This window comes from Felis catus, chromosome B1 (genome assembly GCF_018350175.1).
Source record: "Felis catus isolate Fca126 chromosome B1, F.catus_Fca126_mat1.0, whole genome shotgun sequence".
Classification (NCBI taxonomy): domain Eukaryota; kingdom Metazoa; phylum Chordata; class Mammalia; order Carnivora; family Felidae; genus Felis; species Felis catus.
In genome coordinates this window covers 200,029,741-200,044,183 of record NC_058371.1, presented here as the reverse complement: position 1 = coordinate 200,044,183, position 14,443 = coordinate 200,029,741, and the positions used below count along the sequence as shown (strand labels likewise).

Below are 14,443 nucleotides of genomic sequence, written 5' to 3'. Positions count from 1 at the left end.
CATCATCTGCAGCCTGCTGTCTGGCGGGCAGCTCCAAGTCCAAATGGACTCCCCGTCGTCCCCCACAAAGCGAACGCTCCCACAGTCTTGCGCATCTCTGAAGATGGCAGGACACAGGGCCCCAGAGGCCCCGGGATCTGACCACTTCTCACCCATTGGCTGTGGCCATCCTGGCTCATCTCCAACAGGCCCCTGCTTCTGTGCTGCCCCTTCCACACCCCAGCACATCACAGTCTATTCCCAACCAGCACCCAGATTTTAAAACCCAACTCAGACCAAACCACTCCTCTGCCTGGAGACTCCCAGGGTCCTCTTCTGTCAACATGGAATCCAAGTCCCACAATGTCCCCCAAGGCCAAGGCTGATCTGGCCTCGCTCCCTCTTGAACCCTGCCTGGCACCTCTTTTGGGCAGATGCCCACTCTTCCAGGTGAGGAAGAGGAAGGCCACCTAGAGAGCCCTACCCAGAGAGCCTGAAGCCCACACTGACCGAACCTTCTCCCAACAAGATACATGGCCCCCAGAGGGCCTTCTGATGTCACTCACCGATTCCTGGGATGTGCCCCAAATCCTCTCCTTAGAATCTCTGGGGGTTTTCGTTTCACAGCCTGCAATGGGTGCCTGAAGTTCAACCTGAACTCAGGTCTGACCCCCACCTTGTTTTTGTCCTTGCAGTGGAGACCTGCAGGTCACAGGCAGTGGCCACTGTCCCTATAGCACTGCCCAGAAGGCGGTGGGCAAGGATAACTTCACTCTGATCCCTGAGGGCGTCAATGGTATAGAGGAGCGGATGACCGTCGTCTGGGACAAGGCAGTGGTAAGGAACCCCCCCGGGGAGGTTCCTTTCCCCAGGAACATTCTAGAAGCACTCTTTCTGGCCCATCAAAAGCTGGGGCATTGTGCCCTGCTGGCTCTTAAAGCTCCCTTCCTTGCTTTGGGGCAGAAGCAGAATATACCAGGAGAGCACACGAAGAAATGTGTGACTCTTCAGAGAGCAGCACAGGTCCCATGGGGTCCTCTGTATTTGCAGACGTGACAGCTGCCCTTTACTCTTTAAGGATGCAAAATGTTTTCTTTAGCTTTGTTTTGACCGCATCTCAGTTCCTGTGAAGATGGTTTTGTAAACCGTGTGTTTGTTTCTGGGGTTGACAGTGGGTAGAGAGAGTGCTTGTTGCACAAGTCAGCCCCTGTTCCCTGACTTGAAGCCCCAAATTTTTATTTTCTATTAAACTTGGACCCAATGAGACCAACAAGATGGCACAGTGGCTGTTGAGCAAATGCCAACAACATACCCCTGAGCAGTCAATTACATTTCCAGTCCGATGGGGCCGCGCCCTTGGGCTCTTTCAGGATGGCCCGTTTTCGGCGGGGGAGGAGAAAATTTCAGACTTCTGTTAGGGACTCCTGTCGGCAGTTCCATATTTTTGCCTGTCTGCCCTTCCCCTGGCCCTGTTACGGGGCATTCTTCTCATGAACGGATCTTGCCTTTAGGCTACTGGCAAAATGGATGAGAACCAGTTTGTTGCCATCACCAGCACCAACGCAGCCAAGATCTTTAACCTGTACCCCAGGAAAGGGCGGATTGCCGTGGGCTCAGACGCCGACGTGGTCATCTGGGACCCCGACAAGGTGAAGACCATAACAGCCAAGAGTCACAAGTCGGTAAGTCCTGGCTCATCTGAGACCTTTCCAGTTTGGGTAAGTGATTCTTCCTTTGCAGCCACTTTAGCAGTCTCGGTTAAAAATGATGTGTGAAGTTTTCAACAAGGATGCTATCTGATCATCGGCATGACTCGTTCACATTTCTCTTCCAGTTGGAGAGACTGACTTTGATCAGGCTCGACTAAGCTGCTGCCATTCTATTAGATGTGTTTTCTCTCCACCTCTCTCTGATTCTGTGGCTGTCTTTCTCTCTCGGTGGCCTGTGCCCTAGACGCATGCATTCTCAGGCTCAGAGGAGAAGTATTAGGTCCAAGATTCTTTTTCCAATTTCATTATCAAGCTAGGAAGGGTTTGATCTCCTATCTCAGAAACCTCCTACTTCATTTTGTGGTCACTGCTAACAGTCCACAAAGGAAAGGTTTGGACCTAAAGTCTGCTGTGTGTGAACACACCCCACGCATGCACGCTCTCCCAAGCTCCAGGCCCCAAGCCTATGGCTGTGGGTTGTCTCTGCACTTTGTATCTTACATGCCCTTGACTTCTTTACTCATCCAGCAAACCTAAGGATGCAGAGAGACTTAAAACCTCTTCCCCTCCCTCACTGCTTGCTGCAGGGCCACTCTGTGAGGCCAGCAGTGATCTTGGGTCCAGATTAACGTCCATACTCACAAGACACAGGAGGCCACAGCCTGGCCTCCGGCCCGCTAAGTCTGCTACAGGACATGGGCCAGGAGGCAGGGTGTGTGCATGCTGTACCCCCCTGTGACAGGGTCCTCACTGCCACACAGAGGCAGATTCCCAGCCTCCCGGGGGTTACCTGCTGGTAGAGGCGAGGCCACATGCATGAGGACAGGACCCCAGGCATAAGGAAACCTCATAAGAAAGTGACAGGAATCATTTTTAGCAGTCCGTGAGCTTGGGCCCTGGAACCCTGCTTGGCCACAGGGGTCATGGCCTGGGGCCATAGAGGTCTTGTCCAGTCCATGACCATCCATGACTGTCCCCAACAGGCAGTCATGCTTACAATAACTGTCGTAGACTCTGGGTCTGGAGTTCTTTCTTGTCCAGCAAGAAAGCGGGATGCAGCATTAAAAATGTGAGAGAGACTAATGTCCAGGAAAAGACAAGAGCCAAGAGCCCCGAGTAAGGGCCCTTGTTCATTTTTATTAGGATCAGAAGGCTTACAAACGTGCTGTTGGGTGTGCACAAAGAGACAATGAAATCGTAGACATTAACTCGTGGTCATGAGGGCAAGGGGGTTTTCAAGATACGCAGTGTTAGGGGTTTGAGTTAACACAAAACAAAATCCTGGTGCTGGGTGGAAGGCAGTTTACAGCAGACGTGAGACCCCGCCTCTGTTTACCTAAACTGGTCTAGGGGACAAGAAAGACAGAGCATGCCACCTCAGGGTCAACAAGGCACCTTTCTTTTGCCAATTAGCTCTACTTTGGGCAACTTAGCCCTGCAGCGATCTGTAGCCCTATTTACCTAATTTGGTCCTTCCTTCCTGTGAAAGCAGGTTTCTGCTATAGTACTCAGTTGGGAGGGGGGGTTGCTTCTGCCCTGAATACTTAATCTTGCTTACCGTCTTGGATGTTTTCATCCTGAGATTCCCCTATTCCTATACCTTTGTCCTATACTGGGACCTTCGCCCCACTTTACCTATTCTTATTTACCAAATCTTGTTTACCCAAACTTGGGTGTGTACATCCAATGGGTTTCTAATTCTTTATGCCTTGTTAGCCCATCAGTGCAGGCTCGGGAAATTCCTAAGCTTATTCCCCACAAATAACCAGTGCTTCCTAGTGACACGCTGGCTTCCCTCACCCCCCCCCCCCCATTCCCGGGGACAGGGTCAGGGGGAAACAAGCCTGAGGTCGCCCCCCCGGAGAAAAGCGTACCCCATTCTTCACGCTTACCACCTAGCAGGCACGCAATCCCATTTTAATCACCGTGAACGCAGTGATGTGTGTGTGCACGGTGGGGTCTGGTAACGGGGGACAGGCACATGTTCCCCGTGGTGTCAGGAAGGTGTCACATCAAGAGAACATTTGAGAAGGTCTTGCGGGTGAGAGGGTGTGCACCACCCTGCCACCCGCCAGCTGGGGCCGCCCGTAAGCCCACACGATGGTCAAGGTCCAGCAGAAGATGAAGCCCAGATCACTCACTGTTCAAGCCCTCCTGCTGGGGGCCCAGCAGGGACACGGACAGGTGGGAAGGAGGCTGAGCTGCACAGGTGCAGACCTCTCATTTTTCATTATTTCAGTGCGTGTTCAGTGGATGTGCAGGCTCCGTGCTCAGGAGCAGGGTTTCCAATTACTGTCACAGTCCAGCCAGATACGATCTTGTAGTTACTCTGTGCCTAGCATTTCCCACGTGTCCTGTCACTTAATGACCCGTACTTAAATGACTTAGTGGTCATCTCAGGTAGGCCGGGATTAATAAATACAGAAGTGGACGGAGAGAGGATACGTGTATGAGTTCCCGTGGCTGCTGTAACAAAGCATCACAAACTAGTGGCTTCAAACAGAAATGTGTTCTCTTACAATTCCGGAAGCTGTGGTCTTGAATCAAGATGTCCGTGGGGCTGTGCTCCCTTGAAGGTCTGGGGGAGAACCTGTCCTGTGCCTCTGTCCTGGCTTCTGATGTCATTGGGCATCCTTGCCATCCCTTGGCTTGTGGATGGGTCCCTACAATCTCTGGCGTCTCCCTGGGTCTTACCGTCTTCCTCTAAGGACACCGGCCATTGGATCAGGGCCCGCCTCCTCCAGTGTGACCTCATCGTAACGAATCCCATGTGCAAAGACCCTATTTCCAAATAAGGTCATGTTCTGAGGTGCTGGGGGTCTGGACTAAAGCGTATCTTTAGGGGGACATGATCCAACCCATAATAAGTCATGTGCCAGAGGTCACCCATAAGGGAAGTGACTGTTTTAGGTTAATCTTGGGGAAGCATCCTCCCCCCATGTCAGGCCAGATTTGAATTCTTGTCATAGCAAGAGGAGGACTACTCAGGATGCTGTAAGATTTTTGTCTGTTGCATTGTCTCTGTGCAAAAGCAGGGCCATTCACACAGTGTGGGACACCAACGTTTCTTTTTCAGACCATGGATTGAAAAATGCCTTGTTAGATGTTTTTTTTGGCTTTCTTAAGTTAAAAAAAATACTACTGGGGCGCCTGTGTGGCTCAGTCGGTTAAGTGTCCGACCTCAGCTCAGGTTGTGAGTTCGAGCCCCATGTCGGGCTCTGTGCTGACAGCTCAGAGCCTGGAGCCTGTTTCAGATTCTATGTCTCCCTTTCTCTGACCCTCCCCCGTTCATGCCCTGTCTCTCTCTGTCTCAAAAATAAATAAACATTAAAAAAAAATACTACTTTTGGGGCGCCTGGGTGGCGCAGTCGGTTAAGCATCCGACTTCAGCCAGGTCACGATCTCGCGGTCCGTGAGTTCGAGCCCCACGTCGGGCTCTGGGCTGATGGCTCAGAGCCTGGAGCCTGTTTCCGATTCTGTGTCTCCCTCTCTCTCTGCCCCTCCCCCGTTCATGCTCTGTCTCTCTCTGTCCCCAAAAAATAAATAAACGTTGAAAAAAAAATTTAAAAAAAATACTACTTTTAAGAATTAAAAAGGGATCATGTTATATGTTGATCAGTGATTAATGTTTGAAGTCTACTCTTTTGTAAAAAGAATGCAGCTTCTTTCCTCGTAGTGGAAAAGCATTTGCTTCAAAGTGCCACACCACAGGTGTCTCTGTTTGTGTATCTACCTGTTTGTGTCTCCATAGACCACTTAGTTTTTTTAACTCTTCACATGGAGATGTAATTCACTTACCACAATTTCACCATTTAAGAATGTACCATGCAGTCGTTTTTAAAAAACATGTGTATTTGTTTACTTTTGAGAGAGAGAGAGAATGAGCAGGGGAGGGGCAGAGAGAGAGAGGGAGAGAGAGCGAGCCCGATGTGGGGCTTGAACCCATGAACCGTGAGATCATGACCTGAGCTGAAATCAAGAGTGGGACAGTTAACTGACTGAGCCCCCCAGGCGCCCCTAATGCAGCAATTGTTCTATTCAGAAGATTCCCCATCCTCCCCAGAAAGAAACCCCAGACCCACTAGCAGGCACTTCCCATCTCCCCTCTCACAGTCTCTGTCAGCCAGGAATCTCTTTCTTGTCGGATGTGCCTTTCTGGACTGTCGCAGACTAGGAGTCTGGAGTTCTCTCTTATCCAGCAAGAGAGCAGACGCAGAATTGAATACGAGAGAGGCTAATATCTGAGAGGCGACAAGAGCCCCGAACAGGGGTTTGGTCTCCGTATTTCTTGAGCTCACAAGATATTACCCACATGGTGAGTGTGAAGAAAGATCTCACACACGTGAACATGGAGAAAACAATCAGACAGTAATCATCAACTTGTGTGTGTAAGAAGCAAAGGGTCTGGCGGGCAAGTGGAGTTTGGGATCAAGGTGCATTGGCGCCGGATGGAAAGTAACCTCCTGCAGGTGAGATAACAAGTCACTCATGATCCCATTGCAATATCTCGCTAGCCAACCTGGGGTGGGTGGTTCTCGCTAGCTAACCTCGGGTGTTTTCACCCCGTGGTGGCAGTTTTCCGCGCTAAGCTTTCTTCCAACCCATTTATGTAAGTAGAATCTCTATCCACACACTGGGCATACCAGAGGGAAAGAATCACACCATATGTGGCCTGTTCCGTCCGGCTTCTTTCACTTTAGCTTCATGTTTTTGCGGCTTGTCTGTGCTGTGGTCTATATCAATACTTGGTTCCTTTCATGGCTGCAGAACATTCCCTCGCCCAGAGAGAGCACATTACTCACCTCTTCGAGGACCTAAGCCTATGCCCTGCTCTCCGTTCGTCAGTGTCAGGCTGTCTTTTACAGGACACCGAGGGACCGAGGAGCAGGAACTGCCCCCTGGGGTGGGGTCTAGGGACCCGGGGCTCACAGATGGAAAACAATGGTTGTATGTTTTCATTGTGGTCCCCTGTGCTCGTTTGGATTATTAGATCGTTCCCCTGTCACCTTTGGGAAACGAAACAACTTTTGAAACTCCATGTGGTTGCGAGACCTAGAACCTGGCGCCGCGTGGAATCCATGGGGAGTTGTCACATGGCGCACGTCATGTCCTTCCCCTCCGAGGAATCGTGGGCCATGCAGGGCCGAGTGAGCTGGGAGGCCAGCTGGCTTCGACTGGTAGGGAAGTGCTTGCTTGCTTGCTTGCTTCCTCCGTGTCTTTTGGCTGGACGCGCTCATTTGGGCTTCAGCAAGACTGTGAGGCACCACACGGCTGGTCGCCGCAGGGTGACTCGAGAAGCCTTAGATGCAAATGTTAACACGGAGAGCAGCCCGTCTGCCCGGGTCCTGGGAGGCAGCCGCAAACCGAGGGTGAGGCTCAGTGTTAGCAGCTATGTGTGGATCTGTCTCCCCGAAACCCTGAGCGTGCTCCTAAAACCCATCGGAAATGATAAGAGAGTCCTTTGGCTGATTACAAATCAATATAAAGAATCGTTAGCTTTTCTATGAAGTAATTCAAAAGCACTTTAAAAAATGGAATGGAGGGGGCGCCTGGGTGGCACAGTCGGTTAAGCGTCCGACTTCAGCCAGGTCACGATCTCGCGGTCCGTGAGTTCGAGCCCCGCGTCAGGCTCTGGGCTGATGGCTCGGAGCCTGGAGCCTGTTTCCGATTCTGTGTCTCCCTCTCTCTCTGCCCCTCCCCCGTTCATGCTCTGTCTCTCTCTGTCCCAAAAATAAATAAACGTTGGAAAAAAAAAATTAAAAAAAAAAAAAAATGGAATGGAGATGGGGGCGCCTGAGTGGCTCAGTCGGCAAACTCTTGGTTTCGGCTCAGGTCCTCATCTCCCAGTTCGTGAGTTCGAGCCCCGCATCAGGCTCTGCAATCACGGTGCGGAGCCTGCTGCTTGGGATTCTCCCTCTCTCCTTCTCTCTCTGCCCCTTCCCTGCTTGCTCTGTATCTCTCTCTCAAATAAATAAACATAAATAAAGGAATAAAGGAATGAAAATCAAAATCCTGTTTCTAATAACAATAAACACTAAAGACTTACATAAATACAAGTTCTTTTAGGCTAAAACGAATCACTAGACGGAGCATACCAATTCTTGCAAATTTAATCTCTGCATTCGAAGTAATCCCATCAGAACATTCAAGGGAATAGTTTTTGAGCTAGAAAAGCAGAGGTCTTAGGTCCTAAATGTGAGAGTAGGTAAACAGTTGTGGGAAGCTGAGGGACAAGGCCCGCTCATCCCTGTTCTTAACACGGGTCGTACCGTTGCAGGCGTGGGGGGCGGTTTGCTGTTGGCCCGACAGAGGAGACAGCGGGGCGGCAGACCAGCCGCACAGAAGGATTTGGTGTCCCATGCAGGGGGCAATTCGGATTAGCCGGACAGCGGTGCTCATTGGCCTGTGGGTCTCAACAGCCGGCCCGTAAGGCCAGACTTCTCTGTGCTCCTTATCTCAAAACACACTCAGGAGGGATCGGAGGTTGAAGCGAAAGTTATCAAAGGTCTATAATAAAGCATGTTGTTTTAAAAATGATGGTTTGGGGGCGCCTTGTGGCTCAAACGTCGAACTTCAGCTCAGGTCTTGATCTCGTGGTTCACGAGTTTGAGCCCCACGTCGGGCTCTGTGCTGACAACTCAGAGCCTGGAGCCTGCTTCGGATTCTGTCTCCCTTTCTGCCCCTCCCCCACACTCACTCACTCTGTCTCTCTCTCTCTCTCTCTCAAAAACAAACCTTAAAAAAAATTTTTCTAAGTGGTAGTTTTGAAAAATAAATAAATAAAAGCAAATTAAGTAAAAATGATAGTTTGGAAGGGGAGAAGATCTTTCTAAGCAAGACACAAAACTTAGAACGTGTAAAGGGGAAGATTGGCCTGTTTGAGCATCGACTGTATACAAATTAAACAAATACCCCCTCTGTATGGCATGAAAATAATAATTATTATTACCTCATATGAGATCAGGAGGCAGAGGACAGACAGCAGAATGGTCCTCAGGACAAACAACGGATAAACTCCTTAACATCAAAAGTGTCCCCGAGGGCCGCCTGGGTGGCTCAGTCGGTTAACCACCCGACTCTTCATTATAAATAAACTAACTTTAAAAAAAGCATCCTTAGAAACCAGTAAGAAAAATACCAAGAGCCTAATGAATAGAACGCTGTGCAAAAACACAATTATGCAAGAAGAAATACCCAGACGACTTCTAGATCTTTAATAGCAGACCGAGCCCCACAGTTAACCAAATGCAAACCTCAAGAGTAAGATGCTGTTTCTGACCCGTGCAGTGACAGAGACCCTGGCGGCTGAGGGGACGCAGGTGGGGTCAGACCGCGGGAGGCAGGCGAGCTCACAGAGTTTTGTTGGGAGTGGAGACTGGTGCTGCCTTTTGGGAGGACGGATCTATCAAAGTGAAAATCCATTGACTCCTTGGCCCCACACTCCACCTCTGGAAAGGTTCACACATGCCGGCGTGGACCCCACAGAAGGGTGGTTCAGTAGGGGTTTTAGCAAAACGCAGGGAAACAACCCAGTGTTCCATCCCTGGCAATCGGATGAATAAACGATAATACACCCCTGCGAGGGGACACGGTGCAGCAGTTTAAAGAGTGTTGAACACATTTTTAAAGCACGTACCTTTGCTGATAGGCAACAGTCCTGAGCTCCAGAGAAAAATTCAGGTGAAAGCCAGCTGCACAGAGAGTGCTCTTGCCGTGTCGAGACAGAAAACATCTGTGACACAGAAGAATCTCTTTAGGGCAGATGTCTCGGTCGGAGGTAGAAGAGAGACCTACTTTTTAAAATCAAATATCGTTTGCGCCTTTTGAGTTTTCTCTCACCCTATATAATGACCTACTTTTTAAATAATAAAAAGCAGTCGGCTAGAGGTGGTTACATTCCCTTTTGGAGTTATGAAAACGGTGTGTATTTTTGAGAACACGTTTTGTCTTTCAAATTAAAGGAAGGGAGAAAGGAATTAAAAATAAAAGTGACCGTGGGGCGCCCGGGGAGCTCCGTCGGATAAACGTCCGACTTCGGCTCAGGTCATGATCTCAACAGTTCGTGGGTTCGAGCCACACGTCGGGCTCTGTGCCGAAAGCTCGGAGCCTGGAGCCTGCTTCGGATTCTGTGTCTTCTTCTCTCTCTGCCCCTCCCCAACTTGGGCGGGCTCCCTCTCTCTCTCTCTCTCAAAATAAATAAAAATAAAAAAATTTTTAAAGGAGATTTTTTTTTAAATTTTTTTTTAACGTTTATTTATTTTTGAGACAGAGAGAGACAGAGCGTGAACGGGGGACGGTCAGGGAGAGGGAGACACAGAACCTGAAACAGGCTCCAGGCTCTGAGCTGTCAGCACAGAGCCCGATGCGGGGCTCGAACTCACGGACCGCGAAATCATGACCTGAGCCGAAGCCGGCCGCTTAACCAACTGAGCCACCCAGGCGCCCCAAGGAGACATTTTTTAAAAAGACACAAAAATGTCTTGTTTGTAGTCTGAGCAGCCACAGTGCCTGATATCAGGGGTCCCCGTTCACATTCGTGATGCCCCAGACTTCAGTTGGGTTGTACAAAGCCACCCGCGATCTAAACGCCCATGGCGAGGGCTGGTCATGCCGGCGCAAGCCTGCGGAGGGGAATGCCACAAAGCCCCAAAGAGGAGGTTTTCAGAGGGCAAGGGCTGCGAGGTGCCCCTGTGGGGACGTGAGGGATGTCCCGGCCTGGGCGGAGAGCCGGAAGGGCCCGGTCACGTCTCTTGCCGTGCAGGCCTTGGAGTACAACATCTTTGAGGGCATGGAGTGCCATGGCTCCCCGCTGGTGGTCATCAGCCAGGGCAAGATCGTCTTCGAGGACGGCAACATCAACGTCAACAAGGGCATGGGCCGCTTCATCCCGCGGAAGCCTTTCCCCGAGTATCTCTACCAGCGTGTCAGGATCAGGAGCAAGGTCAGTGGGTCTGGGGTCCGGCGCGCGCCACGTTCACGAGTCACGGCCGCGGGGGCCTCCCTTTCCTCTTGTGTCAGGTGGGCTCTCCCCCCACCCCCCCGCCTGTGTCTCGGGGCCGGAGGGGAGGTCTCGGGGTTTTGCAGACTGTGAAGGGGCGTGCGCCCATGGGGTGGGGAGGAGGGGGCGGGAATAACACGGACCGTGCCGCTTTGGGGTACGCATCCCACGTCCTCTCGGGGCCCTCGCCACCGGCTCTTTGAGGTGTTGAGACCTCCCGGTGCTCGAGCATCGGACAGACCAGCGTCACACAGCTGGGAAAGCCGAAACCCTTAGGCATTGCCCTTCTGGTAAAAGCCGACACCCCCCCCCCCGCCCCCAGCATACTCGGGGGACGGCAGAACTGTGTCTGGACGCTCTTCAGGTCTTCCCTCTGTTCTCCTTGCTTCCCCGCCCTTCCGTTCTGTGTCCCCCTGTCCCTCTCTCCTTGAAGAGTCGTGGCAGGGATGTGGGAGGCCCTGTCGGAGGTGTGGAGCGGCCCCATCCCTTCTCTGGTCCAGCTCGGAGGAGGGAGCCGCTCACACTTTGGCTAAACTGCCACTGTGGCCCATCGTCTTCCCTAATCAGGTCCCTCCTGTCACCGTGACCACCTGCTTGGTGGCTGATGTTTGCTGGAAAGGCCAGCTTGTGTGTATGTGTGTATATATGTGCACGTGTGTGTGCGTAGATATACTTGCACGAATGTGTGTATGTGTATATGTGTGTGCACGCACGTGTGTGCGTAGATGTACGTGTATGCGTGTGTGTGTGTGTGTGTGTGTGTGAGCCCACCTGTGGGTGGTCCCACTCTTCTTGTGCTTCACAAATGGCACCGCCACCGCCCCCAGTGTTAATGGAAAAGCCCAGAAACCTCCTACCCCCCCCAGACCCCCAGGCCTGCATTACAATGCTCGAGGTCTTTCCATGTCGCGTAGGGTGTGGCACCCCGGGTCCGAGATTCCAAATGACACAGACGTCGCGTGTCCAGTGGGGAAAGAATGGGCGTGGGGAGGAAGCCAGTCAGATCTGAGAAATGGCCGTGGAAAGCTGCGGTGGCCAAGTGACCACAGCAGGCTGTTAGGGATGAGGAGACTTGTGTAAACTCCCGGCTGGACACCCACGGAGGGACGCAGATCCACCTTGGCCAGATGCATTCCCTCTAAACTGGTTTGGACCGATGCCTGTGCTTAGTGGCCACGTCTGTAAGAGCAGGTGCCAGGCCATCATCCGCAGTGGCCAGAAGTCCGGGCCCCCTCACATGCTGGGGCAGAGGACAGGAACGACAGCAGGTGAGGGACAGAACCTGTCCCAGAACATGTCTCTGGCTGAGCTGACCTGGGGGGGGCGGTCACTGAAGGGCTTGGGGGGGGGCAGGGAGGCAGACCTGGAGCCAGCTGGAACTGGGAGAAGTCCCCGAGGTGCAGGAAGCAGGAACAGTGAAGAGTAGAATAGAAGGGTGGCCAGACCCGGTAGTCAGGGACATAGGGCTCCCCTGGGGACAGCACTCAGCCCGCGGGGATGGAGACCGTGGCCCATGCTTGGCCCCCCAGAGGGTCAGTGAATGTGTTCACTTCCCAGCCTCCCTGAGCCGGCTGCCCTCAGAGGTGGCCCCATCACCCCACCTTTCTCTCCTCCTCCTCCTTTCTGGAATCCCGTCCCCGATAAACTAGCTGCCCCCAATCCTTGTCTTGGGCTCAGGACCACAGATGATTCACTGGCCCTTGAGGGGGACAGTGGGGTGTGTCAGGGAAAGTGTTTTCCTCTGGAAAATGGGCTTGGGGTCCTGCATGAAGCTGTGTGTGTGCACGTGTGTATGTGGAGTAAGTGGGTGCATGCTTATGGAGTGTGTGTGCACACGTGTACGTGTGTGTGTGTGTGTGTGTGTGTGTGTGTGTGTGTTTTCCCGAGGCGACCTCCGGTCACTGTCCAGCTGCAGGGCTCCGGCCTGCCCGAATGGGAAGTGGCAGGTGAATCCTGCCCACCAACCCCCCTCGCCTCCCTCCGTTTAGGTTTCTGGGTTGCAAGGTGTTCCCAGGGGCATGTATGACGGTCCTGTGTATGAGGTGCCAGCCACGCCCAAATATGCAACCCCTGCCCCGTCTGCCAAGTCCTCGCCCTCCAAACACCAGCCCCCGCCCATCAGAAACCTCCACCAGTCCAACTTCAGTTTATCAGGTAAGAGGCTCCCCGCTTCCCAGGGGCCCACACTCCTACTGAAACAGCCCCGTCGGGGGCTAGATGAGGAAGCAGGGAGCGGGCGAGGGAACCCTTCCCCTTCCCTCCCGGGGTGCCAGAGCAGGCTGGGGGAGGTCAGAAAGCAGAGGGGGTCTGCCCCCAAATTGGCCCTGAGCTCAGAGCTCCTCCTGAAGCACAAGCTTACCCTGGAAGCTGAACGCGTCCCTCAGACCCAGCAGACGCTACCGTGTCATCAGCTCGCCACGTGAGGGCAGACACGCACACGCTGGGAACATCGAACTGGAATCTTGTCCCCCAGAGTATCTGAGGCATCAGCGTGTGTTACACATGGGGCTGCGTCCTAGGAATATGGTGAGGAGTTGGGCACAGCTGGGCAGCCCCCAGTCCGGTCCAGGGGTCAGCAGACTTCTTCTTAAAGGACCAGACAGTAAACATTCGAGGTTTTGTGAGCCGAGGGGCAAAGTTTAGGATATTCTATTAAGCAGCCATTTCAAATGCAACCATTGAACAGTGTAAAAAAAAATAAGTAAATAAAACAACCGTACAAAACTATTCTTCGCTCCTGAACAATACAAAAGCAGGTGATGGCCGTTTGTCCATGGTCTGTAGTTGGCAGACTGCGGTCTAACAGGAGGGAAGGACAGTTAAACAGAAAAGCTGATATGCTCAGCAAGTGAGTCAAAGGGGCCGAGAGAAAGACGAACATCGGTTTCAACCGTGGGGGTGACAACCTGCCATCCATCCAGGGAGTGTCTGTCTCAGTGATTACGCAATGGGGGACAGAAGTGGGGCGGGGTCCCTAGTCCAGCTCATCTCACTTTCTGTGAGCCTTCATGCAGGAGCTTCTCACACGCTGAGTGCGGTTCCGGTCTTTCAAGACAACTAGTATTGTTTCCACAAATGAACCGGAGACACAGCTCAAATAGCTTCTCTGATGCTCGGTCAACAGAATTAGGGAGTGGACGCAATGCCAGGACAAGCCACTGGGTGGGGCTACGTGGAGTCTGCAAACCGGACCTCTCTTCGAAAGTGGTGCAATTCGCAGTTGCCGCCGAATACAGAGGGAAAATCCCTTTCAGAACTAGCAAAACAACGAAACAAAAAGTCTGCTGGAAGGGCCCCACGGCCACCAGTGCCCCGGGTCGGCAGAGTCCTCTCCGAGACCCGCAGAACTGCCCCGGCCGGCCTCGTGGCAGGTCGACGTGTGATTTCATTTGCTCTCACCACCATAGGTGCTCTCGGACAGCAGGAATGACTTCGCAGATGCCTTTTAAATAATCTGTGTGATGCTACTTTGTAGAGGTGTGGCATGATTTCCTGCACGAGTGTCCTTTTGTCCAACAGGTGTTTTTGAAGTAGCTGACAGGTAACCAGCAGGGTGGAGATGATTATGAGGGAAACTGGTGTTGAGCACTCCATCCGATTTCTGAATCTGGGACAAAAGGAAGTGAGGCCAAGGGAGGTTGGGTCTGATTCCAAATTACCTGGGTTCCAGACATGACTTGTACTGGAACCTGTCTCCTGACTGGACCCCAGGGCCCTCTCATGCCATCCCTCCTTTCAGCATTGTCTGTCCGTCACT

At 52.3% G+C, this 14,443-nt stretch overlaps 1 protein-coding gene across 2 annotated transcripts in view; it reads left to right on the top strand.

Annotated features, from left to right (window-relative positions):
* Nucleotides 1–14,443, top strand: part of CRMP1 (collapsin response mediator protein 1) — a 78,363-nt gene that overhangs the window by 61,844 nt on the left and 2,076 nt on the right. For both annotated transcript variants that reach the window (XM_023253323.2, XM_023253324.2), the window contains exons 10-13: nucleotides 675–816; nucleotides 1,491–1,661; nucleotides 10,450–10,629; nucleotides 12,675–12,840. In XM_023253323.2, the coding sequence (XP_023109091.1) occupies nucleotides 675–816; nucleotides 1,491–1,661; nucleotides 10,450–10,629; nucleotides 12,675–12,840 (659 nt within the window). The remainder of the gene's footprint in view (nucleotides 1–674; nucleotides 817–1,490; nucleotides 1,662–10,449; nucleotides 10,630–12,674; nucleotides 12,841–14,443) is intronic.